At 40.4% G+C, this 27,731-nt stretch overlaps 1 protein-coding gene across 4 annotated transcripts in view; it reads left to right on the top strand.

The window, feature by feature from the left end:
- The window catches only part of sulf2a (sulfatase 2a), a 142,316-nt gene that overhangs the window by 93,437 nt on the left and 21,148 nt on the right, over positions 1-27,731 (top strand). For all 4 annotated transcript variants that reach the window (XM_034167247.1, XM_034167246.1, XM_034167251.1 and 1 more), the window contains exons 3-12: positions 10,263-10,545; positions 11,261-11,500; positions 16,417-16,568; positions 19,824-19,993; positions 23,192-23,342; positions 23,603-23,778; positions 23,892-24,020; positions 24,377-24,433; positions 25,590-25,719; positions 26,135-26,342. In XM_034167247.1, coding sequence (XP_034023138.1) covers positions 10,353-10,545; positions 11,261-11,500; positions 16,417-16,568; positions 19,824-19,993; positions 23,192-23,342; positions 23,603-23,778; positions 23,892-24,020; positions 24,377-24,433; positions 25,590-25,719; positions 26,135-26,342 — 1,606 coding nt within the window. In that variant the 5' untranslated portion in view covers positions 10,263-10,352. The remainder of the gene's footprint in view (positions 1-10,262; positions 10,546-11,260; positions 11,501-16,416; positions 16,569-19,823; positions 19,994-23,191; positions 23,343-23,602; positions 23,779-23,891; positions 24,021-24,376; positions 24,434-25,589; positions 25,720-26,134; positions 26,343-27,731) is intronic.

Genomic DNA, 27,731 nt, shown 5'->3' on the forward strand with positions numbered 1-27,731 from the left:
TTTAAAATATGCCACTGGCTTTGATCTTACATGTATTTTGATTTTCAACTTGCTTGAGCATTGTGCCGCATGGCGCAAAGCAACGCAGTGATGAAGCCTCACAGGACATGTTCTGGCATGTCCAGGCACATCCACAATTTCTTGGATGATCACTCGATGCAAAAACCACCGACAGCTGTCTGAACGCCATCTCAAAGCTGTCCTGTGAGACCAAACGGAGGTGGTTTTGTCTCGCTCCAGTAGCGAATCTATCGTGACGCGCGAAGCCTCCACTCGGCTTTCAATGACAAAATCTCTTGTTAAAAGTGAAATCTGCCGGAAAATGGTTGATGTCCAGCTCTTGTGATAACCAGAGAAATTGCACACGATGGTCACGGATCCATACAGCCATCCGTTTAGAAATGAAATGGTCGCTCAGCCTGTCGATGGCGGCTTCGGAGCGCAGCACACCACCAGTCGCTCTGTGCCATCCTTAAAGCGACAGTAACACTCCGTAATCTCTTTGAAACCCATAAAATTTTCACCAAAAACCATCTGAATTTCTCGAATGGTGTCCACTTTGATGTCCCTCAGTTTCTGAAAAAATTTTGATCAAGCAAAGCGCCAGTCTCTGAGCCATTCCTAAACAATATAAAAAATGACAAGAGGGGTGGACGACTCCTCACTCAAAGCCTGCTCACAGGCGAATGACGCAACCGACAGGCTTGAAAAAACTCACGCATGCGCACGAAGGTTCAAGCTTGGCTGACGCAATCACACGTGATTCAAATCCATATGGTTTTTGAAAAAAATAATAAGGTCGGATACTTTTCTAATAGACCTCGTACGTAGAAGTGACGGCCGTCATCTGTACCAGACTTGAAATCGGGTTTCAATTTTTGAACTGTTCAAAAATTTCATCCAGTTTCTGGAAATCGTTTATAGTACTACATGGTAACTTCTAGGTATTCGTAGTCTTACTGGATTCAGTCATGTTCAAACGTCTTTAAGCATTTTTGTATTTAAATATATTTGTAGTGACCACAGTTTGAAACTTGTTTCATCATGCTCCAGCAGGGTAAAAATTTGAAGCCAAAGCAGCATTTGTTGCGGTTGTTGGTCTGGTTTCTTTCACCAAAACATCAAATCTAGGCTTGCATCTCAGATGTACCTTCTTGCAAATTGTAGCTGAACTTTCAGGTCTTCTTTTTAAGAAAAACCTCCTCTATACCACTTCATCATGAAGCTGTATAACTGGGGATACAAAATGCAAAGCTTACACTATGCACAATTTCTCCAGCTACAGAAGCCTATAACTTCTGGGTTGTCTGGGTGTCTTGGTGGCTTTCCTCACTCTTCTTCTTTTACAGTCACTTAGTTTTTCTGTCTACTCCATGCAGATTTACCATAGAGTGACATACTGTTTGTATTTATTCATAACTGATGTAACTAAAGTTCAAGACATATTCAGTAACTTGGAAATGTTCATGTATCCATCCCCGGACGTGTCTGAAGAAAACTGGCAATGAAACTAATTATTTAGAAGTATTATAACAAATATATCAATGTTGATGTGATAAAGATGGCACTACCCTACTACAGACACACCCTCAAGTTGGTTTCACTGTTGAATAATTAGAATAGCTCAGCTAATGTAGTAATAATGGTTTTCTAATGTAAAGCTGCAGTGGCTTCTGTGTCTGTTTGGACGCCATGGTTTTCACTACTTTGTAGTTTGCGGTTTCATGTACCATCTGTCACCCACAAAGGTAAACAATATGGGTAGATAAAAGAGTCGAGACTGTACATGTCAGTCGGAACTGATAAAAGGCTGAAAATCCAATTAGTCCACAGTATTAATGGAAAAAAGGAGGCCTCATGGGAGTAATGTCAGGAAATATCCACCGTGACAGCACGTCAATAACACAACATTTACATACAGGACTATTTACAGGTCAGCACAGTTTGTACGAGTTGCTGGCTTCTTGTAAATTGGAGCTATACTTGGTTCATTTCTCTGGGGGATTTTGGCTGCTTCCTCTTTTTGAAGAGATAAACAAATATCAAAGAAATGCACTCCACCTCCTTCATCAGAAACCACTCTCCAAGAGACATTAGTAGTGGAGGAAAGTTTCATTTTCAGCACACGGAGCCAATTCAGTAGATTTCCTTTTCACTGCTGGTACCAGACAGAAGCAGTTAAATATTTGTGTTTTTTGTTGTCTTCCATCTTTTTTTCATATTTTCATCTTATGCAAGGAACGAAATACAGACGTAGGAACACAGAATAGCAGAGAAAAACAAGAGAGGAGCCAGGACAGCTTCACGCAGCACACCGCCTTGGGTCAGAGCTCATGTGTTCCTCCAGGGAAGAACCTTGTGCCCTGGGAGTAGAAAACCTGAGCAAACACAGCTGCTGTTGTGCAGATTTATTTGTGTGCACATGCATGCAGTGTCTATGAGTGTGTGTAGCTGTATGCTTTTTGTGCTGCAAAGTGGAGGAGGGTGGAGGGCACGTGTGGGTGTTTGCACGATAAGGAAGACCTTAACGAGTAAAATCTGGACAGCGGTGTAGAGCAGAGAAGAACACCAAGTTCTCCCACATACAGCTCACACCACATAGATAACAAGCTTCACAACACTAACACGTCTCCGTTGTTGGTGGAGATGTTAAAAATCATCTCTCATTCGTTCTTTTCTCTACCCTGGAATGTTGTGTTGATATGCTTTTGATGGCTTGACATGTGGAGCTGTAATCCAGCCAGGAGGAGCTCCAATCCCCGCAGAAGGAGGTCGGCGCTGTAGCGGTGGTGTCCGCGCCATCTTGATGCAGGAATCACTCTGGCTACTTATCCCTTGTGGACTCACGAGCGTGCGCACACACACACACACACACAAAACCCCCACCTTTCTGCAACAGCAGATCTCCTCGGTGATCCCACTGCTGCTTCTGCTTGTAAACTGTGCTGATGATTGTAGTCACCAGTGTGTGTGTGTGTGTGTGTGTGTGTGTGTGTGTGTGTGTGTGTGTGTGTGTGTGTGTGTGTGTGTGTGTGTGTGTGTGTGTGTGTGTGCAGCTGCTGTGATTATACATCAAGATGAATTAGGAACATAAGTTCACCGCTTGTCTTTTGGCCTGTGGTGTCCTTTTTATAGAAAACCATGCATATGTAACTGCATGAAAGGAATGTGGAATAATATTCTTTTTCCTAGGCTTCTCTAAAGCCTAGGCATGTGTCCTGTAAAGTGGGGTGAGTGAATGATTGTCATTAAAAAAGGGCAAAATAGTTATTGTAACCCTTTTTTTTCTTTTACTCTTTTGCTCTTTGTTGGTATATATATATATATATATATATATATATATATATATATATATATATATATATATATATTAAGAATATACACAATTTTTAATATTGCAGCAGCAATTTGCTCTCTGCTTTGCTTTACATAAATGACACATTGAGCCACCATTTAACAAACCGTGACAACTACAGTGATTGTGAAAAGCGCAAACCAAAACCATGCTTTAGACATCAACAAAGATGCTAAAAAGGAGAGTAAAGAGACAGTAATCACAGTAATATGTGTGAAGGTATGAGTTACATGAATGCACGTGTGTACATGTATGAGTCTACATGCAGAGTATAAAAAAGTAAGTCCTTATCTGGCCTGAGGCCAACTGGGACAGTGATTATCTCCAGCTTCTTTGGCATTAAGACAAAGATCCAGGCTTTTCATGACTTCCTGGACTCCGCCATCAGAAGTGTATCTACTGTATTTGTGGGAAAGTGAGACATTCAATTACCTCAACAGTGACATTCATGTCTCTGGGTCTTCTCGAAAGGTGCTAGAGAAAAAATTATAGGGTCTAGAGTTTGCTGGACAGAGGTGTGTGGCGATGTCAATATCTTTACAAGTCTTTAGGGTCTACATGTTTGCTACATGTTTTACTGTGTGATTGTGAGACTTGGTGACCTAAGATGGCGACTGGATGTCTTTGCTGCTTGGTCTTTTTGGAGGATCCTTGGGTCTCACTGGAATGACTTTGTATCAAATGAGTGATTACTGAGATGAGAAGTATCACTTGTATTTTCAGGGAGCCTCAGCTTTGACATTTAGACCATGTGGCATGTTTGTCTGTGCATGATCCAGAATTCAGGTGCCTGAGTGTTGAAGACCCTAGTAGCTGGAGAAGACCAACAGGACACCAATGTTTCACCTGGCTGTGGCAGATAGTTATTTTCGAGATGTGGGAATGGTTGCCATCCAGGACCCAAGAAGGTTTTGTGGTGTCATAGATGCGACAAAGTGCAGCACCAGTGTATGCTCCCAGACGTGATTTGACTTGTAGCTTGCAGTTCCTTGAATGGACACTTGAGACTGGCTTCAAAATCAGGTCACTCCCCACACAACACTGCACTCTTAACCTGAATTAGTTGAGTTTACTAGAAAATTGCGTGGAAACCCGTTGCCTTAAACCGCTTTAGTTTTTACACAAGCTAAAACTATTCAGGTTAAGTTGTATTAACAAATCACAGTAGTAGTTGTTACTCAAAATCATTAGTTCACATAAATGATTTCTCATTGGTGCATAAAATAACTATTTTAAATTAAACATACGTAAACATATAACAAATAACATAATAAACATTATTAATCAATAGTTAAAACAATTTCTTAATATAAGTAATGTCTTTTCTTGTAATTTAATTAACTACTCCATCTTTATTTTGAGATTATAATGCATTGTTTCAACAAAAGTGTATGGAAGGGAAGGAATTAAAGAATACTGTGGCGAGTGGTGTGGAAGAACGAGACACTCTGAGCTTTTCTGCACTCTTCCGCAATGAGGTGCTGTTTTATTTGCAACCCCAACAACACAGAAAATGGTGGAAAGCATCAAACACAATACACTTTTCACTTATGGTGGCAATAGACAACTAAACTTGACTAACTCAACTGAACTATTGAACACAGTAAATCAGTAACACTAACCACACTATTTAACATGAAACACATTAACAACACTTAAAACTCTCAAAACCCTGTACTCCCATGATGCACTGCAGCATAACAGTTCACAGTCTTAGCAACCGGCCGGCGATTGCTACAATACATTTAAATGTTCCAAAGACTTTTATTTTAAAAATATTACAAAGGAACACCTCATGAACACCTTGTCAACCAAAAGACAAGTAAAAACAGGAAAAAATGCATTAAAACTGTACTATAAAAAATGTGACAAATGTTTACTAAAAAAAGGCAACAAAGTGACACATAATATAACTGAATAGATTTTAAGTTCTACAATTTTGTTTAAAAAGTATTTAATACATTAACTAAACCTAAACAAAAAAATTAAGTGCATGTTAAAAAAAAGCAACGGTTGCAATGTGTTTGATTTAGTAATAGCACACCAAATGATGAGTTATATTGCCAAAAAATAACTTCAGTTTAGCTAACGTGTTCTCACTGGACCACTCTTTGGGCTAAACTAATTTCCAGAAAGTTATCAACAAATAACTAACTTGAAGCCTACATTCCACTTTCTTTAAGTCAGTGTTTCTTTCAAAAACCCACAGCCAAGTGTACACTGTGTACAGCGGAGAGAAAAAAAAGAAGCAGCAGCACTTAAACACTAAGCTATTTTCAGTGAACCGTCTTTTGACCAGAAAGTTATGTGTTGCTCTCAAAATCCACAGGTTTTGAATTTGAGCACAGCAAGCCATGAGCAGAAGCAGCAGGATGAGTGGAGTCTTCACACTTGACATGAATTTAAAATGGGCCCCTCCCCTCCCTTACAGAAACTTGAGACAAAAAGTTAACTCTGCTTAACATGATCATTGCACCGAAAATTTCAGTTGAATAGTGCAACCTACTAATTTAGTTTAGTAATGAGAATGCTTTTTTACAAAACACAAAAGAATAATTAATGATAACTCAGGAATTTAAGTTAAAACAAAATCTGGGTTAAGAGTGTGTGCTGTTGTGACCAATGAGATAACAACCCCAACACAGCACACTGAACACAGACTGAAGGCAATAAATAGGTTTTTCTTTACTCTGTACTGTTGGACTGAGGGAATTGGACAGGCAGCAGCTTCTGGGTGGCATGGAGGCAAGTCCAGACCATGGTCACAGAGAATGGGTAACTGCATCCTGTGTTCACAAGCAAGTTAATACAGATAAGAGTATAGACACAGGTCTTTAAGACAGAATAATTCCTCTTCACCAATAAGCAGATTTGTGCTTCCTCAGAAATCATTAATTCCACAGTCCTTTTCACTGTTATTGGACATATGTGGTGAAGAAGGAGGTTCCCTTTGTTCCATCAAGCAGGGTGTGGCAGTCATCAAACGAGCTTGGTTCATAACCTGGGAAGACAAAATCTGTTGGAGCTCAGGCAATGCTGTTTTTTGTCATTTGAAAACCTTTGGTTGACTTCACTGTGGGTTTGTCTGGTAGCGTATATACAGTCTACACTTGAAATGAGCTTGTTTGCCAGTTTCTTTAATTTTCCAAAGCCTTGGTTGGATGGGCCCTGTGACAGACTGGCATCCTGTGCAAGGTGTTCCCCACCTCTCACCCTGTGACTGCTGGGAAAGGCTCCAGCCCCTCATAACCCTTAACTGGAATAAGTGGGTATAGGAAATGAATGAATGGTCAGGTGGACACAGAGGCCATACCTTTATGGTATTTAGAAGACTTGTAAAATAGCTTTTTATACAAACATCATCTAAAGAACAACAGTTCAAACTGATTGATGAATCTCTATGATTGAGGCTTTTTCTGATGATAAACAAGCAGATTCAGATTTGTGACATGTATGTGTGTGTGTGTATTGCTTTGCATGCCTTTTGTAAAAAGTGAAGTGGACTTTGACAGTAATTGTACACTGTGCTGATAGTCAGGTAATTACTGTTGTGTGTTGGTGGGAGAGTTGCCATGGTAAACTCAGAGGAGATATGCTGTTCATAAGAAGGAGACGTTACACAGCTAATGGGTTGGTGTGAGGATATAATTTTGGCACACTGCGTGTAACAATTGATTTTGAGACAGCTCTGTTTAACATGCACTTAACTGTAATTGCAGAAAACTGTCATTTTCAACACATCGAGGCAGTTTGCACTTGCTAAACTCAGTGATATGTCACATTAATGATGCCTGCTTTCAGCACATGAGCACTTCATTATTATTTTGTTCCATAACTACAACTGGATATAATTTAACATTTAATTGGGATTGCAACCAGTGATTATTTTCATTATTGATAGAATTCTGCTTTATTTCTAAGGACTATTGTTTGTCTATGAAATGCCAGAAATAGCAAGAAAAAAAAGAGCCCCATTATATTTTTATAAACATTGACCTTCATCATTATTTATTTTGTTCAGCTAGAAGTCCAGGTTTCAGAGAAGATTTAGTGCATTTTTCAAACTTGGCTGTTTAAAAATAATTTAAAAAAACAGCGAAGACGGGGCCCTATTTTGGTGATCTGTTGTGCACAGTGTAAAGCGCATAGCACAAGTGAGTTTGAGGTATGTCATACTCCAATTTCCTTTTTACAGCGTATATTATCTGAGCACAAAGTAGAACACAGGCTGTAAAGGGGCATTTTGTCATTTAATTTGTCATGAATGTGTTTTGGGCATAACATAAAATCAACCAAACAACTGTCATGCTCTGGAACCTGATACACTGCTAAATAGACAGAGGCAGTGACAGCGCCAAGTCCCCGTCAGCCCCCCAATAATTCTGCCAATAATGTGAATAGCGACTGACATATTTGTGGATCTCAACTGCAGTTTTGCGCTGAGAATGTCTCAATATTGCGTAACTGAGCAAAGTGATGAATGTGTGGGTTCGGTGATCCACCAATGCTGAATCACCCTTCACAAACAGAATTTTCAGTTTTGCAAAGAAACATTTATTTGTAAAAACCCACACACAGGTTACAAATCACTGTTGGATCACAAACCATGTGTACAAATCAAAGGATATTTGTAAATCACCCTCTGTGCATTTGCAAGTATTAATGAGACAAATTTAACTCCATACTCCAAAAATGTAGGTTTCCTAAATATTTATTACGGCCACTCTTAAAACTTCACTTATCTTTACAGTTTTATTACTGGTAAATTTTACAATTAATTTAGATGAGATATACTTATTATCTCACAGGAATATATCACAATTATCTGGGAACTACTTTTTGCACAGGAATTCATCAAGCACGTCGGCTGCAGCCGCGCACTAACACAGAATATACAGAAGCTGTATATTGTTGTTCGGCCAACTATATACAGTATTGTTCATTTCGACAACATTTTGTGGAGCCCCCCCCCCCCCAACTTTTACCTCAGCCCCCCCAACAAAAATTTCCTGGCGCCGCCACTGGACAGAGGATTCGTGTGAGAGGTTTTCAGGTGAACTCATGGATTTGCGTGCATCGCGTCAAAGCGCATGAGCAGACTGCAGCCACCAAAAAGCTCCCTGAGCTAAAGCAGAGTAGTATGTTTCTATTTAGTTGTCGCTTTCAGTTTTTTTATACAAGCAGCATCTACGTGAAGTAGCGTGGTAGCCAAGCGGTTAGTGCAGTTGCTTCCAAAGTAGAAGGTTCCTGGTTCAAGAGCACCTGTGCCCATTTTCCATGTAATGTGGATTTGTGCCAGGAAAAGCATAAAACCTGTGCCAAATCAACATGGAGATCCATTGTGGAGCTGCTTCTTTGAACTTGACTTATACTACGGAAAATATATTATTCACCATTCTGCTAAAATACTGTGGGTGGAACAATAATTAAATATCTGAAATAGGGGAAAGGCGGGTGGGTTTTGTTTGCTTGTTACTTTGTTTGTTGTAATTGTAATAACTAGCACATGAGAGCGCTGTGCACAGAGCGGTGATCTCCCAGACAGACTCTGATAGGTGCATCTGAGTGGAGTCACCTGTTACACATGAGACATTTATTCTTGAAGAAACAAGCACAAAGTAAAGTTAAATATGCCAGATGTTTACAACAAACTATTTATTTATTTACTTTGTATTTGGTGCAGCCTCTGTGCTGGAACAGCAGTCCGTCAAGCGCAATAAGTTAATACCAAGGTTTCATATAGTATGTGCAAAATATAGGCACTATATGCACCCACTGAATTTCCTTTTGACCTTGATAAATCGTGCGCACTTGAGCGGATGCACCTGAAATTGCATATGCATGAATGCAAACGTCCCTAAATAGACAATATACTAATAATGAAGAATATTTGGCTCCATGTAAAACGTATGGAACCATATTTGCACACTAAATGGAACCACAATGGCACAGTAAATGGAACACAATGGCAAATGGGATGATTGATCAATTTTGTTTGACATACAAACCACCAATCAAATGACAAGGATCCAATTAGGTGTTACACACGCTATTTTGAGTATTTGCTAGATGCTATTTTCATTGTGCACTGTTAGTAACTCAGTTTACAGGTGTATATGTGAGTGCAATGGTGTTTGCACACAGTTTTACACATTCATATACCTGTAGTGAGTCAGGTCTTATTTGTTTAAACAAGTTCACAACATGTTCAAAAAGGTGTGAAAGCAGTTTGAATCAGTTTATCCTTGGTATGCAATCGTTTAAAAGAGTTCAGTTCCAATTTTAAAGTATCAGTCAGTCCTACACAGGCCTGAGGCCCATTGGACTGGTGATTATGGCCACATAAAGCACCAGTACTAATTCATACATTTAAAAAAGTGAAATAAGTAAAAATGTACCTTAGACTTTTGATTACAAACTTCATCAATCTTAATCACTTTTTGTGATTGAACTAACTGTATGTTTGAGCTCTCCTTTGAACCAGAGTTCTTCTCTTTCTGCTCCCACTGTCGCTCTCTGTTCATTCAACCCATCTCCTTTTTCCTCCTCATCTCCTCTGCCACTGTCTACCTCCTTCACCTCTGCCTGCCCCATCCTCACATCTACACTTTACCCCCACATGGGGAGGTGAATCCTGAACTGGCCCCGGGCCCGGGCCCATTAGCCCCGGCCTGGCAGCCATGTGCTCATCAGCAGAGATCATTACACACAGGCATGACACCACTCTAATGCATCATTAATGATTGATTAACGAGCTGAGCTCAGCCCGAATGGGTGCATTTGTATGGAAGAGCACCCTGTAATGGCTCCGCAAGGCTTGCATCTGCTATATTTCATCACAGTTTTGTGCATGTGCACATGTCAGAGTGTGTGTCCTCTCTTATCTCGCTGGTGTCTTATCGCACAGGTTGAGTGAGGGCCCTGCAGAATCCTGTGTGGCGCAGTGTGAAACGACGAGCCAAGGAGGTGACTGAAGAGGTGACTGCAGGGTGCCGTGATGGCGGGGCGGCGGTTGTCCGCCCCTCTCCCTTTCCTTCTACTTCTCCTGCTGGGAGTCCTCCCGGGAGCCGAGTGCTCTGGATACCTGTCTGGCTATCGCCTCAGGTCTCGCCTGCAAAGGGACCGCCACATCCGCAACATCCGACCGAACATCATCCTCATCCTGACTGATGATCAAGATATAGAGCTCGGTAAGGCACCGGGCTGCACAATCCTACATTCTGTATGTTCTGTGTCCATCTCCTGTGGGTGTAGATATGCTGTCTTTGTGTTATCTAACGCCATCAGCACGGGAAACTCAAGCTGATACCGCCTCTTGGCACCACAACAACTGGCCCACTCACAGTCATGTGCTCCCTTTGCCAGCTCATCCATTGCTGGCATAAAATGTGTGCGGCTGATGACTTCCATTGTCTGGGTGCCAAACTCTGGCCAGCTCCCTAACCACTTGAGTCCTTTAGTGGCATATTGGACTGAAGTGGATGCATAATGTCTTTGGTGACATCCGTTGTTCTCCAGTTAGAAGACTCCCATTCAAAACGGGAATTTATGGTCAAGCATCTGTTTCCCCAAACAATTGCCATCAGCCTGAAATTTGGTACACCCAGTCCCAAATGGGTTACACTTTACCAAAAAGATTTATTCTCTCATTTGCTTCATCCTCCCTTTTTTTCTTTTTTTATATTTGCTTTTGCTCTTTCCCCAATCCCCTACATTTACATTTTTCACTTTACACCCTCTGGGCTTTTCTCAATCTCATTCCTCCCCCCCCCCCCCCTCCTGCTGTGTCCTTTTCATTCCATTCCTCTGCTTGTTCCTTGTTGTCTTCTTTCCCAACCCTCCTGTCACTCACCTCTCACCCTCTTATCCCTTCATGCGACCTTCCCCCTTGCTGTTCTCTCCCAGGCTCAATGCAGGCTATGAACAAAACTCGTCATATTATGGAGAAAGGCGGCACACATTTCTCCAACGCTTTCTCCACCACACCAATGTGCTGCCCGTCCCGCTCCTCTATCCTGACAGGAAAGTATGTGCACAACCACCACACCTACACCAACAACGAGAACTGTTCCTCACCCTCATGGCAGGCTCACCACGAGCCAAACACCTTCGCCGTGCACCTCAACAGCTCCGGCTACAGGACAGGTGAGAGCGGCACATCTGGCCCACAGCTGTCAGCGTATCTTCAAGTTGGGCAGAGAAACAGCTCTCCTGAAGCTCTGCCAGACGTCCTTGTGCACTTCTCTTGTTCTGCTTTGCTTTTACAAGTTCATGACATCACCTTTAACAAACTCTCAAGCTTCTTTTTAACACAGAAATGACAAGTCTCAAAAGTAAAAAAAAAACAGAAAAGTCACAAAAACTCTAATCTAAACTCTATCAGCAAAATACTGCTGTTATTTATTAATGCATTCAAAAACTAATGTGACCACTTTTCACATTTTAAATTTATGCAAAATTCAAAACTACATAATGTCTTCTGTCCTGGAATGTGAAAAAAAATATGACTGAAGGCACATTTGGATATTTTGGACTTGATTTTGATGAAGGGGGGAAAAAAATCAAACAGAATATTGCCAAAACCTTCGGGACTTTAACCTTCAAAGTGTTTTGTGCAAAAGAAGCTCACTCAGTGATGATGTCAGAATGAGCAATAATTTTTCCAGAGTTGCATTAGCACCAGAAAATCCATAAGCAGTGGGCCAGTGGCTGTTTATAAACCAGTAATCCTGAGCACACGCTGAGCATCCTCTCACTCTGTGACCTCTGCTCCTCTCAGGGCTATGGCTCGAACCGCGTTAGGTGACTGAGGTCGACTGCAGGAACCTAGGTTTTGGTGATTAGCTCCAGGGAACCAAGGAATGTGGAAAAAAGAAAAAAAAAAAAACACCTGAGAATATTTATAAACCTTGTGGGACAGCAAATGTGGGCTTGATCAAAAATCTTAAACCTCGCTCACAACCCGCTGTACTTGCCGTCTACGGGGGGAAAATGGTAAAACTGTGCGTGAGACATGCACGTCACGTGCGTGTGTTCATCACTGTAGAAGGTCGCAGTCTGCCAGTGCAATTGTTTTTTCATGCACAAGCAAATTCTACAGGTTCACCGAAAAATCAAGAGCACATACAAGGTGTTTTCACCCTTTCAGTGCCTTGGACAGCGACTTCAGCCTTCAGGCTCTTATCAGAAGGAAGCATCATGTCCAAACAAGCTATTTTTATTGTTGTAACATTGAATTATTTTCATAAATAAAGCCATAAAAAAAAAATGTACGCACACTGCATCCAGCATTATGCTTGACTGCGCCGATGGCGGTCACCAGACCGCCGCAACATCTGAGGGTGTTGGACCTCCACAAGCATATGATTGAAGCTGAGAAGAGGCAGGAAGTCATATTGGTTGAATGTGAGGTGGCAGAGGCGGTGGTGGGCGTCCTTTTATGCCCACTCCTGGCTTATGTCCCACGCTAGTCAGGAGTGATTGTCTCGTGCAAACCACCCGCATCACAGGGGCGGGCCGCACTCCTGGCTTACAGGGATGGTAATTCACATACAAGTCACACACATGGCACAAGCACCGCACACGCACTGATCACGTTTGTCAAACATATGCTTGGCACGGGGTGACGGCACAGTGTTCCCTATGCCTTGTGTATGACAGGCGTGCAGCCTTTATGTGACAAGTACCACACCCATACTCTTTCCAGTGATGGAAGTATTCCGGGAATTCCTGGAATACTTCCATTACTTCCATGATGAAGTTTTTTTTTTCCTGGCTCACGTTGCATTTAGTCTGTGGTCTGTCTTTATGATGTTTGTATTTATAAAATTGTTTGGAAACGTTTCCGATGAAACATTACAGTGGGTATTAAGTCTCGCAGTTTCACGTCCTGATCCGAGGGTGAAGGATAAACGCAATGTGTCGCCACTCAGCCACACAACCGTGAATGAGAGATGCTGTTACAGATTTTAAAATGAATTCTGCGTCATGTTGAAACTACAAAGAAATGGACGAAACGTTTTTCTCCTGCAGGGAGATGATTTAAAGTTCATCAGGAATAAATTCAAATGGCCTGATTCAAGCAAAAAGTAACATTGGTGACTTAATGAACAGTAGATGCAGCTTTACTTGTATCATATTTTATTTTTGTTTATTTTAAGACACCATCAGTTGTTATAAAAGCACAAATTACTGCAGTCAAATGTTTAGGTAAATGTAGAGGGAGAACAGTAACAGTCCAATGTGAATATGTGGTTTTATCAAAGAGTAACAACATTGTATTGTAATCCATGTGACGGACTGAGTATTATAGTTTTGTCATCTTGCCAATATGGGAAAATATGTTTTTATGACTAAAATGAGACCTTCTGCAGGTCTTCCATCCTGGACACCAGAATGGACTCCCAAAATTTCTTGTATATTTGTGTAGTGTGTTGGTAGCATCATCCAAGCAGAGGGTCGCCCCTTTGAGTCTGGTCTGCTTGAGGTTTCTTCCTCAGTGTCATCAGAAGGAGTTTTTCTTTAGCACTGTTGCCTGTGGGCTTGCTCTGGGGGTTGGTAAGGTTAGACCTTACTTATGCGATGTGCCCTGAGGCAACTTTGTTGTGATATGGCGCTATGTAAATGAAATAAATTTAATTTAATTTAATTATTTCTTACTACTTTTTACTTATTATTTTACTTTGTCTTTTATTTGTTTTATTGCCTGTTGCAACTTTGTTATTTTTAGTTTCTTTATTTATGATTGGGGTGACTTGGTACGCATTTTTAATTATGTACAGCACTTTGGCCGACTGCTGTTGTTTTAAACGTGCTGTAGAAATAAAGGTTGAGTTGAGTTGAGAGTTGCGTTGAGAAGAAAATAGGACCGTGAAATAGACCCGAAAATGCACCAGAATGCATCTGAGAGCATCTGAGATTTAATTTAGATTTTTTTTTAAACCCCCAGACCCCCTGCCAGGGGATTCGGGCCTTCCGCCCTTGCCAAAAACTTTCAGATTTTTTTCCATGGCTCATCTCCATCATTGTCTTTCACAAACTTTCCCCCGGGTAGCTGTTGCACGGCTGTGACCTAGCTGCCACTTCCTGCAGCATGTGCATGTCCAACACACATGCAGTGGATTGTGAGTAAGGGTTTACAGGTCTGTAGTCATCTAAAGACTAATTTTTTTATGTCATGTTGACATCACTACTTAATCATTATGACCTTTCCTTTGGTGTGTTCATGACAGACATGGAGACTTGAGTTTGAGACTTGGACTCGAGTGGCACTAAAGACGCACAAACAGTGGCTTCAGACTTGACTTGCGGCTCTACCTCAAAGACTTATGACTTGACTCAGACTCAAGGTCCAAAAGTCATGAACAGCAACAGCACATGGATTCCTTCTATTAAAAAACAGCTGCACATGTGCAAGATCATTTACAGATTGATTTCTGTCCGTTTCTAATTGCTCTCCATCACGTCTGTCCGCTGCAGCAGGAATTGATTTGCAGCTCGGTATCTGAAGCTCGCATTAGTCGAGTCTGACTCTTATGAAGCATTACTTCATATTGTCTTGTTTACCAGAGAGAAAAGTCATAGAGCGGTGTCAGATCAGTTTCATTTAAGTGTCGAAACCGTAAAGTTGTAAAATGCTTCATTATGAAACATCTGCTCCATTTGATGACTCTACAAATTCTCAGCCTCATATTCCTGTACATGCGGAAGCAGCTTTAAGGCATCATTTTCATGAAAAGGCTCCAGTGTTGTCTGGTCCAGTGACACAGATGAAATTTAGGGGTCCAAGCCCCGTGAGGCTGGAACCCTATTGATTAGAATATGAATTTAAGATGTAATCCAAACGTATAAGCAATAAACTACTGCCACTGACTCTGGGGGCAGAGCTAAGAGGAAGAAGGACATTTATTGTCATTGGGCAGAGATGAATATATACAATAATATTTGTCCTCTGTCATTCCTTGAGCTGACACAGGAGGAACTGATAGGCAATCAGAGTGCACCTTCATATCACGTGACGTGTTTGAACCAATAGGATACAAGAAAACTCTGGAGGTGATGATGATAATGATCGTGATGATAATGATGATGGTGATGTTGATGATTTTGATGTTGATAATGATGGTGATTATGATGTTGATGATGGTGATTATGATGACGGTGATGGTGATGATGGTGATAATGATGTTGATGTGATAATGATGGTGATGATGGGGATTATGATGTTGATAATGGTGATGGTGATGATAGTGATTATGATGTTGATAATGATGATGGTAATTATGATAATTATGATGTTGATAATGATGATGGTGATGTTGATGATTATGATGTTGATAATGATGATGGTAATTATGATGTTGATAATGATGATGGTGATGTTGATAATGATGATGTGATGATGGTGATTATGATGTTGATAATGATGATGGTGATGATGGTGATTATGATGTTGATAATGATGATGGTGATGATGGTGATTATGATGTTGATGATGTTGGTGATGATGGTGATTATGATGTTGATAATGGTGGCAGTTATGCTGCTCATGTTAAGTCTGTTAGCTGAAGATTGATACAAAATTTGATTATGCACAGTCACAAAAAATGATCCAAATAACATGTCAGATTGCACAATTTCACTTCAATTTTTACAAAACTTCACCGGTGGCTTGGGGATGTCCCCAGGCCCCCTCCATGGACGCGCGACAATACAGCTTTGAATTCAGAATCTGGGTAAGATTTAACAATGCAGCGTTAGGGACAGACCTGATGGCCAAAGACTTGAGACCTGAGACCTGAGACAGTAAAAAAACATCACAGATGCTGTCACAGAATGAAATATTGTTGCACTTCACTCAGATTCGTGACATAACACTTGAGACTTGACTTAGACTTGCAAAAAATGACTTATGAACATCTCTGGTTCATGATGTATTAATTTTGTCATGCTTGCTCCATGTACATCCTGACTGGTAAAATGTTGTTAAAGCTGAGACATTCATACATGTATTGGAGTTTGAAAAGCCAAATTAATGTTCTCTTCACTTATTCCCCACTCAGCCTTTTTCGGAAAGTATCTAAATGAGTACAACGGCTCTTATGTGCCCCCTGGCTGGAGGGAGTGGGTAGCTCTGGTGAAGAACTCCCGTTTCTACAACTACACCCTCTGTCGGAATGGAGTTCGAGAGAAACACAGCAGCAACTACTCAAAGGTCTGAAAGCTCTTTACCTGAGATATAACACACCCATCCTCATAGAATAATCATCTGCACAGAAGTAACAATCAAGCAAAGTATTATTTAGTTTACTCAAGATGTTTTCTTATGTGAGCTCTAGACAATGTCTGGAGCAGAGGTCACCAGCACTGCTCCTGGAGATCACCTCCCCTGCATGTTGTCCAACTCTCCCTGCAACACCCACTCATAATTAACTAAGTCAGGAGTGCTCAGCCAATCAATCAATCAATCGAAGAAATCCCAGACTTGACGAATCCGTTGTGGTTCCATCAGGTAGAGATGGAAAGCATGGTCTAAAGAATCAGGTCTGGATGATATCCGGAGTTGTCTTTTCACACTTGTAGTGAGGCATATAATAGGCTGGGGTGGGGACTGAGTTGGGCGGGATGCAAGATGTACTCACTCTTTGTGTCCCTTGAATTTGACAATTTCAGCATCAATCCTTATTAACAAAAGTTCTCGACTCTTGTTTGTCTAGGCAGACATTTTCATTGATTCATTTATTGATGTCTTTGTGTAAATAAAAAAAAGGTGTAAAAATTAACCAATGTGAATCAAAAATCAATTTTAAAGTAATAGATACGACTACATCATACAGACCCCTGAATCAATCTAAATGTACTATGAACTGGTCTGGGGAGGTGATGGTCTAGTGCAGGGGTGGCCAAGTTCGTTCCTCGAGAGCCACCTTCCTGACACTCTTGTCTCCCTGCTCCAACACACCTGAATCCAATGAAAGACCCGTTAGCAGACTTTTAATGAGCCTTTCATTGGATTCAGGCATGTTGGAGCAGGGAGACAACTAAGAGTGTCAGGAATGTGGCTCTCGAGGACCGAACTTGGCCACCCCTGGTCTAGTGGTTAAGCGTTGGGTTTGAGACCAGAGGATCCTCGGTTCAAATCCAAACCTGACCGGAAAATCACTAAAGGCCCTTGGGCAACGTCCTTCATCCCCAAGTTGCTCCCGGGGTGTAGTGGGTACCTTGTGTATGGCAGCACCGTGACATCGGTGTGTGAGTGTGAATGGGTAAATGTGAGGCATAATTGTAAAGCACTTTGAGTGTCTGATGCAGATGAAAAAGTGCTATATGAATGCAGTCCATTTATCATTTAAGTGGTCAATGGCTCAATTGTAACATTATAAATAGGTTGAGTAAAGCTTGTTTTGCTGCTACTTCCACATGTTCAAGCTCAGAGGTGGAAAGCTCCGGCTTCAGAAAGTAAAAGTCCAACCACATATTTGTTCCATCTTCCTAATAAACCGGCTGATTGTAATTAGTTCAACTCTCCAGGCAGGTTGATGAGCTAATTATAGAGATCACCTGTTTTAAGTGCACAGGTAGAAACAATACATGGTAGGGCTTTTACTTTCTGAATCTGGAGTTTTCCACCTCTGTTCAAACTCTCATAAAGGTTCAAAGGTTGGAGGTGCGAGACTCTTGCAAGACTGGTTATAGGAACATTTAACTTTGTGTGGTAAAAACAAAATCAAGTGGTAGGCAGTATGAGGGATAAATGTACCCATTTGAACTTTACATTCGGTTCACAATTGGTTAATGTCATACCAGTTCACAAAATGCTACATAATTTATGCTATGCTAATGATGCCTTCCAGTTGTACTCTGAAGTCAGAATTTCCCAGTTGCACCCACCAGAAAGACCTCCTGAAGTCGGAATTCCAAATTGTCATCTCCTTCAAACCCGACAGAGCTCACAGCCCAACATGGCTGCTCCAAGCATCAACCGTAGTTGTAGCAATTTTCTTTTTTGTGTCTGTCTGTGGCCATGTTGTTATGGTATTTTTTTTATTATTATTTTTATTGATGTTATGTTATTTTTATGCATTGAATACCACATAATCAACCACAAATACTGGCTAACATGGAAGATGTTGCCAACAATGACTGGTTACGCCGCAATACAAATCAAGCAGTACATTAAAACACCAACGTAACTACTGTGCCATTTGTTCTCTTAAATTAAGTCATTTTGGTGGACCACATATTTTTGTAGCACTCTGTACTACAAAATACTCCAAAATCATTGAGGCCTCCAGCCTATTTTACAACTTGCAGTGTTGTGTGGAAACTACAAGAAGCGCATATATTCCTGGGGTGTGACATTATTTGCAGTTGCAATTTACAACTTCACAGTCAAATTCAATGTGGCATAACAACAGCTGCCTTCTTTTTCTGGACTTCTATCATACTGTGAATGAATATATTTGAAGGTAAGCTCTGCCACTTTTGGCTTATTCTGCTTTATTATGGAAAATGATAGATTACATTATGTTAAACAAAGAAATGTATTGATATGTATCATATTGCATGGAATGAAAGCGCAAGTCTAGCAACCATAAATTTGGCATAAAACAACTTTATATATGATATAATCTAATAGCAATGCTCAATCACGTCAGACACCATGGTAAAACAAATTAGACTGCCATAGTACATGTTTTACCTTCATTTTGGGACTATCAGAAATATGATAAATTATGGGTTTGCTACCATTTTAGAGGCCTTTATAGGTGGCAGATCATACCAGGTACAACACAATTGACTCAATTTTCCAACTCTACACAAAAGGTTAGCCTAGGATACACAGTTTCAATGCTGTAACATTAGCAGAAGTCTAGTTATTGACGTCCAAAGTTGGTAGAAAACACCATTTTCACAAAATGTGAAAAATTCACAAAAATTTCTCCGGGCTATAACTTCAAAAGAGACCTAATATTTGGCATTTTGCCATAACTTTGTAATAGGAACAACATATTACATTTGCAGACCAGGGCTGAGAGGTGACCTGGGAATTTTTTTTTCTAACTGGTTGATTTCACATGGAATGACCCAGCATTGACTTGGGAAATAACTTGCATCAGATTGGCATCCCATTCAAGTAAAGTTGTAGACTCTCATCTCCTTCATACTATAGTATTCAGGAATATGTACTAGCCTGATGGGCCAATGTGGAACTTACTTCGTCAACATTGAAGTAATTTCTACTCCATCTTTAAACAGAACTTAATGGCAGCTTTCATCATTTGCATAGGCTTTTTGTGCTTTAAATGGAAGGCAAAATCTCATCTGGATAATCATTTAGTCAGTAGTGCTGAGTAGCAGCAGGTCTATAATCGACCCTGACCTGGCACAGTACTGAAGGCTTTAGCATCTGCTTGCTCAGTGTGTGTTTCCCTGCACGCTTAATAGGCGGTGTCTGTCTGCTCCACAGGACTACCTGACAGACATCATCACCAACGACAGCATTAACTACTTCCGTATGTCCAAGAGGATGTACCCTCACCGTCCTGTCATGATGGTCCTGAGCCATGTGGCCCCACACGGTCCAGAGGACTCAGCCCCCCAGTACAATGCCGCCTTCTCTAATGCATCACAACACATGTAAGGACACAAGCAGAGTGCTGAAACAAACTCATTTCACCGAGCTGTGGACGTCTGCGTCTCTGAAAGTGCCATAATTTACTTGTGAAATTAGAATAAAAGACCATTTTTTGGATAAACTGGATAATGTGGTTGACGTAGCTGACAAACACAAAGGTACATTTTTTCCATTTTTCACATCCACAGCATTTTGCCTGCATATGAGTCATCCACACGTTCACACTCGCTTTCATTTGAAGCAGAATTGTACAAATTCCATAATCTCACCTCGATCTCATCTTTCTCTGCTTCCAGTGGGCTGTAGCTTGCAGAGCTGATGTTTCACTCCATTTTCTTTTTCTGACATGTTTTCCACATCCATTTTTACCACTTTAATGAGCCTGTTAATTTGTAGCATTTTGTCAGCCATGATCAAAGCACTGAGATACATGTGATTATAGCTGTCGGATTAGGCACAAACATGCATCATCCCGGGTTCCGTCTCCTTGGTCCTCCGCGCTCCTGGCTGGCTGTCTAGCTCTGCTGGCTAATGACGTTCCTGCTAGTGGCCTCTAGAGACAGATCCAAGGCCAGTAATGAGACTGCAGGCTGTGCCCTCTCCCTTCTAGCCGCTTTTGCTTCGTCTAATACCTCCAGCATCATTAACCTGTCCTGCACATGCTTTATAAACAGAATATTCTAAAAACTCAGCCCCAGCGTCTTTGTACAAACTTTTAATTGCTCTTCCTTCGTATGTTTGTATTCCCTGGGGTGATGTACTCTGGCTATTTTTCTCATTCCATCTTCTTCCTGCCTTCACACCCACGCTGTCCTACACTCCTTTCTTTTCACCTCAGCACCAAGCAGACATGTCGCCACACCGCCTTTGTCTCTGGGGAGCAGGCTGTGAGACATTAGCATTTTTTAAAAGTCCAATCGATACACTTTAAATGTTAATTATATTTGCGTCTAAGATCTCATTAGATATTTAGCACTGTTTATTCTGAAATAATTAAAGTTCTATATGGCCTGCAGTTAAATATTGATGAAACCATCCTCACTATGTGCAGACCTATTGATTGAAGTTCTTTGCATTTTACACAGTTTATGTAACACTCAGTTCTGGATTCTTTGGAAGGAAATAGACTGAAAACAGCAGCAGATGATGTAATGTGATATTTCTCTGGATATGTAATGTCACTGTACATGCAGTGATAATTTAATATACCCCAACAAAAGGACACGGGTATATTACTAATGTCAAAGGATTCCATCTTTCTGTCCATTCAACTGAAGGTATTTTTGTTTGGGTCATATAGCAAAAATTAGATAACAGCTAAGTGGATCCTTATCATTTGATTGGTGCTTTGTATGTCACGTGACAGGGATTATTCGTCCCATTTGTGTCACGTTGCGTTTAGTGTGCTATGTGGTTCCATTTACCATGCAAATATGGTTCCATAGGTTTTGTACCATTGCATGCAGTGACCACCACCCACTAGTGGGGGAGGCGTTTAGCTAAATATGGCAGAGATTGTTTTGCTGACGGACGACGATTTGAAGCTGCTAATTGACTGTGCTAATTCTTCTAAAAAAACAAAATAAATCTACTACGCTGTAAGCCACCTGGAGGCATGAAGGGCTGTTAGGTTGAAGAGGATGAAGTTAGGATGAAGAGCTGGACTAATTTCTGACGTGATTTTTCACTGGATCAAAGTCTTTTTTTTTTAAGTACATGAAGTCAGTGCATGGCATCACAGACTACATCATCAGAATTATTTTTGAAATATCTAATTGTTTTTCCAACTTGACTGGGAACAATTTTGGACTGCTATTTAAAGTTTGTGTTGGACTGTTGACATCAAAGCACCAATGATGCACACCAAAATGTAAGTCCCTTTTCTGTTGTTTATAAATTAATATAATGTCAAATGACAAGGATCTATTTTAGCCATTATATAAAACAAATAATGAATGTTTTACATTTTTTTTCAATGGAAGGAATCTTTCATTTGATGAAAAGCTGGAATGTTCCTTTCAACTTTGCTTAACCTTGTTGAATGGAACATTCCAGCTTTCACCTCATGGATTGTTCGTACCATTGAACTCATACACATTCATTATTTGTATACTATTGAAGGGACTATTAAACTATATTTTTTGGTGACCAAGCAGTTAGTGCTCTTGTTTCCAGAGGAGAAGGTGCTTGGCTCAAGACCAACCCTGCCCATTCTGTATGTACTGTGGAGTTGCGTCATTTAGGGCATCTGGCTCTAAATGTGCCAAATCAACATGCAGATCTGTGACAGATCTGTTGTGGTGACCTCAAGTGAAAAGATGTGTGGAGAAAATTCACAGTATAATCTCTGCCAATAGGAGAGGTGAATTTCAAAGTTTTATTTAATTTTAGAAATTCTTGAAATTTAAAACAATATTTCTTTAAAAATTATGCAATTGTTAAATTTGTTGGTTTCACAAAAACTACTCAAGTGATACTTTTCAAAGTAGGATCTTATTCTGTGTCACTAGAAGAGGCACAATGCCAAGTTTCATCATTTTATGCATTTTTACTTTTTTTCACATTTTAAACAGGGGTTTTCTGACTGTTACATTTTTTATGGCAGATTTTACATAAACTATTCAAGCAATTCTTCTGAAATGAGGCTAATACAATCTCTAATCCATGTCAGTGGAGGAGCTGCAGTGTAAAGATTCAGAACAAATATGCTGTTGTGTTATCAACAAGTATCCATCATGTAATATACTGCTGACCTTTCATGGAGACACATGCCAAATGAAGACAGGACAAAAAAATGACTGAAGGTCTTTATTGAGTGCACGGTGTCTTAGAACATTTCTCCAAAGAGGATATTAAATTTGGAAGATTTGGAATTTAAGTCTTCTTTTTTGTACTCTGTACATTTTCATTACATTGATATCTATAGACTGCATAAATTAAGATATAAATTAAATGAGTTATAAAAGGGAGGTATTGAGTTGTGGGTTTGGGGTATTAATGAGCTCTGCTTACTTTTCTGCTTGTTTGGATTAGATCTACAGCAGTCGAATGTGGAAACAGTAATTCATTCCAATATGAAGCATTACTTGTTGATATTTTATATTGTTTGCTTTTCTCTCTTTAACAAATTAAACGTTGGGCAGAAGTGAAATGCTGCTTGTACCACTTTAATATTTCTTGTTTGTTCAAACTTTGTTCAGAACTCCCAGCTACAACTACGCCCCCAACCCAGACAAACACTGGATCCTGCGCTACACGGGGCCGATGAAACCAGTCCACATGCAGTTCACCAACATGCTGCAGCGCAGGAGGATGCAAACCCTGCTGTCTGTGGATGACAGTGTGGAAAAGGTGGGCGGAAAAGCACATTGACGTGCACTGAAAAACAGAGACTCAAATGCATGCACTTAAACTCAGACACTGGAAAATACACATTCTGCCTCAAATCCTGAGAGATCTGTGCTCATTCTGACTGAGACTGTTTAATGTATTCACTGACACCCTTAGTAAAAAAAAAGGAAATATTTTCTGTTTTTTCCTAAAAAGTGGCACAGGAGACTCGAGCTATCAAACATGAAGTATAACTTTGAGATGATTTGTGTCTTCCATAGATGTACAACATGCTGGTGGAGACGGGTGAACTGGATAACACCTACCTCATTTACACCTCAGACCACGGTTACCACATCGGCCAGTTCGGTTTGGTCAAAGGCAAATCCATGCCTTATGAATTTGATATCCGTGTACCCTTCTACATCCGAGGACCTAATGTGGAGCAAGGGGCCGTGTGAGTTAGCCCATTGTCCCAATATGAAATGTGCAAGAATAATGACAACTGATGGTGATCCTTTTTCTGCCTAATATCTCTAGTAAATATCATTTTACTCTGTTGCTCTGCAGTAATCCTCATATAGTGCTGAACATTGACTTGGCACCAACTCTGCTGGACATGGCCAGTGTTGATGTTCCATCTGATATGGACGGCAAATCTATCCTCAAGCTGCTGGACACAGAAAGACCGGTCAATAGGTGAAGGCATATATTGATTGTTTTACCTCAAACTGGACATTCTGCTGTCATCTCAAGAACAAATTTTACAGTGTTGCAGTTTAGATTAATGTTCATCTAAAGTCTTTTGCTTGGAAGTTTTGCTAAAGCTTCTTGTTGATATTCTTCTTTCATAAAATTAAAACTGCAATCCAAATATAATCCAAGTGTAAATACCAAGTAGTACTTTCTCTTCAGTGAACTTCGAGGTTGGCATTTGAAAAAATAGTGCATGTTTGTATTGAGCAAATATCACAGGCTGGTCTGACAAGATGGGTTTTTTCCTCCTTCTTTTTCTTCTTTCTTTGTCCTGTTTCTTTATTTTTACTGATTTCCAGGTTCCATCTGAACAGGAAGAGTAAAACATGGAGAGATTCTTTCTTGGTAGAAAGAGGGTATGGTTACGTGGTTGATTTTATTTTATGATTTGATTCCTGTCAGACTCCTTGGACCCTATCTTATACCTGACGCAGTGCGGCGCAGAGTGCAGATGTCATTGTTTGCTTCCAACCAACACAGTTGTTATTTTCATGCTCAACACCCACATCGATTAAGTAACAAATATTCCTGCACTTGTCTGTGCATCCACGTGTACTGTTGGTGCATTGTTTGTACCTGATGGACTGTAGAAGAGATTGGACAAATGGAGGAGACGGAGGAGTTGTAGGAATAAAGCACACAACTATTTAACTGCATCATCTCCCGTATCAATCATCCAGCTTCTGTTTTTAAGGCCGCCCACTAAAAAGGTGGTCTAGATTCAGACACGTTTGTTGATTGTGAAGTGGTTAGTGTGCATGCAGTCTTGCTCTTAATCAAACCATTGGACACTAATTGAATGAGAACTCCTCTTACATCATCAATGCAACTGATTTGTGGCACAAGTAGAGTGACATTTGAAGAGAAAATTTTCCAAAAGTCTCCAAAATCAAGTACCACATGATTTAAAACAAAAACACTTCAAATGCGCACAGCTTTTGTTGACGCTTTTGTTGCACAACAACTGCATCACTGTTTCTACAGCACCCTCTAATGGTCCCAGTTGAAAAGGCAGGTGAGTTGCTGGTCTGTTGACTCCTGTGAGGGTGAGTCTCCTTCACCTCGGACAGCTGTGGTGGGTGCTGCTCCAGTAAATGATGTGCTGCGTGCTTTGACACTTTACCAGATCAAGTCCCCCGCCAAAAAAAACTCACTTCTCTCACCTGCTGAGTCCACAAGCTGTATGTCTGTATACTATGATCTAGCACACAGACCCTTAAATGGAATTACAGCTGACATCTGATTGCTATATTGCATGTTGCACCCAAAACACACCCATTATTAATTAACTGATTAAATACAACTTCTTTGCACCCTGCACCATGTTGAAATAGCAAAACTGAGTTGGACACGTTCCAAATGCTATGCACTTCAGACTGTCACTATAGACCAGAGGTCTCAACCTGATTCTACAATCAGGTTGAGACCTTTGTTATAGATCCTCAATATAGGGCCCTTTGTGTTTAGTTTGGTGTGAAAACCTTCGCCTGAGTTGTTTTCCGATTCACACAGGAAGCCATTGCACAAGAGAGCTGATGGGAAGGAAATGGCCCAGGAGGAGAACTTTTTGCCAAAATACCAGCGGGTCAGAGATCTCTGCCAGAAAGCAGAGTACCAGACGTCCTGCCAGCAGCCAGGACAGGTACCAGTGTTCAGAGGGAAAGACTGGAAGCCTGTTAAGTCTTAAGGTGCAACAGGAGCGTAGTACACGCATCCTGATCTTTTGCAATCAGACTGATGCTGTGGTAAAGGATAATATGCAGTCCTTTTACTCCCAGGGGTGCGTAGACATCAAAGTCTCTATTTTAATCCTTCAAGATTATGGCGGATTGTGAGAACCTTGCAGTCTGTTAAAAATTCAGTTGGAATAAAAGACTAAAACATGATTTTAGTACTGACAGTATGGAGCAATTTAAATGGTGTTACAGCACACCACCGCAGATCTGTACAGACCAACATCAATGTGTTTCCAAGGAAGAACAATTTTAATGTGGTTTTTGTGTTCACTGCCAGAGACCTACAGCAGACTCATCACATTTTCTGTTGGAATGTTGTAGAAGTGGCAGTGTGTGGAGGACCCTACTGGCAAGCTGAGGCTGTATAAGTGTAAAGGCATGGCGAGTCTGTATGCCCCGCGGATGCAGGCGCTGATGGCCAGCAGCAGCTTGCAGCTGCACAGCAGCCCGTCCACCTCTGACAGCTGTAACTGTGAAGACACTGGCTTCAGAACCGATCTGAAGAAGAAGCGACTGCTCGCCAAGAAGAGTAAGTCACCTGCATTCACTAGTGATCAGATCATGAATAATAACATCTGATTTACTCCAGAAAAACCACTTGAGTTATTTGAAATCATCCTTGTGGCAGTTTATAAAAATATTGACACAAATAAATAAATAAATAAATAAACATTAACAGTAAAAACTACAACCTTTTGATAGTCTGGGAAAGGGTTGGGAAAAAATTTATATAAAGTTAGAAATTTCAGAAACCTGAAAACACAATGACATCCATGTGTTTCCTCCGCGAGCCTTCACCATTATGATGTCATAACTTACATTATTGCAAGAAAAAGTCTTATAAGATATGTACTTTACTACACACAAATATATGATTTGATTATTTTTCACTAAATGGTTATAAAATGCTTTGGAACATTACCTTGACAGTACAGTTGTGTCCATTAGTATTTGGACAGGGGACACAATTTTCAGAATTTTGCCTCTATTATCACCACAATCAAGCAGAAATAAAACAATCAACATGTGCTTGTGATATAGACTAATAGCTTTATTTCACTGGGATTTACAAAAATACTAGCCATTTAAGAATTATGGCCATTTTGAGAGCCCATGAGTAATTGTCCTTATGCATTTCACCACATACAAAAGGGCTTGTCCTCATGATATGTTCTTTTAGTTTGGTGAGTTACAAGATACCTTTTATTGTTTTTGCGTTGTTGTCGAAACAGGCTGACTGGAACAGACCAACCCACTCACCCACTCAACCACATTTTTGAAGTCCAAGCCCTCTTACCAATGCAGGGAATAAACACAAGAGCATGATATCATTTATGACATCATAGTAAAATGACATCATGGTGAATTACCTCACAGTAACTAATAACAGGAATTTTCACTGTGGTGTTGAAAAAAACACAAAAATACTTTTCAAACATGATGTTATACAATCCAGACTTAGTGTTCTATCCAACCTGTCAAACATAGTTGCCTTGGGTTCATAATGTATTGTGGATTGAACATATAATAATATAAGACTGACTACTCCTACATGCCAGGTTAAGATTTGCATTTTCACTTTCATGTTTTTTTTTTCCCAGTTGCCGATGAAATGTCACGTTCATCAGAATGAGCAAAATCCTCATCAATCAGCTTCAGTCTGTGATTCTTCACTTGTTCACATCCCCTGAAAAACATCCTCATACTGTGAAACATTTAAAACTTACAACATGGCATCATGACATCACAATGACATCATGATATCTCTTTGATCTCATAATATAAGACTGAACTACGTTAACTGGATTGGCAGACGTGCTTTTCAGGTGTGCAATGGAGATCTTGTTCAGTGTGAAATTTTGTCAGATTATTGGGCATAATATGTGACATATCCAACATTTTTTCAGCATGTAAACAA

Source organism: Thalassophryne amazonica, chromosome 3 (assembly GCF_902500255.1).
Source record: "Thalassophryne amazonica chromosome 3, fThaAma1.1, whole genome shotgun sequence".
Taxonomy (NCBI): Eukaryota; Metazoa; Chordata; class Actinopteri; order Batrachoidiformes; family Batrachoididae; genus Thalassophryne; species Thalassophryne amazonica.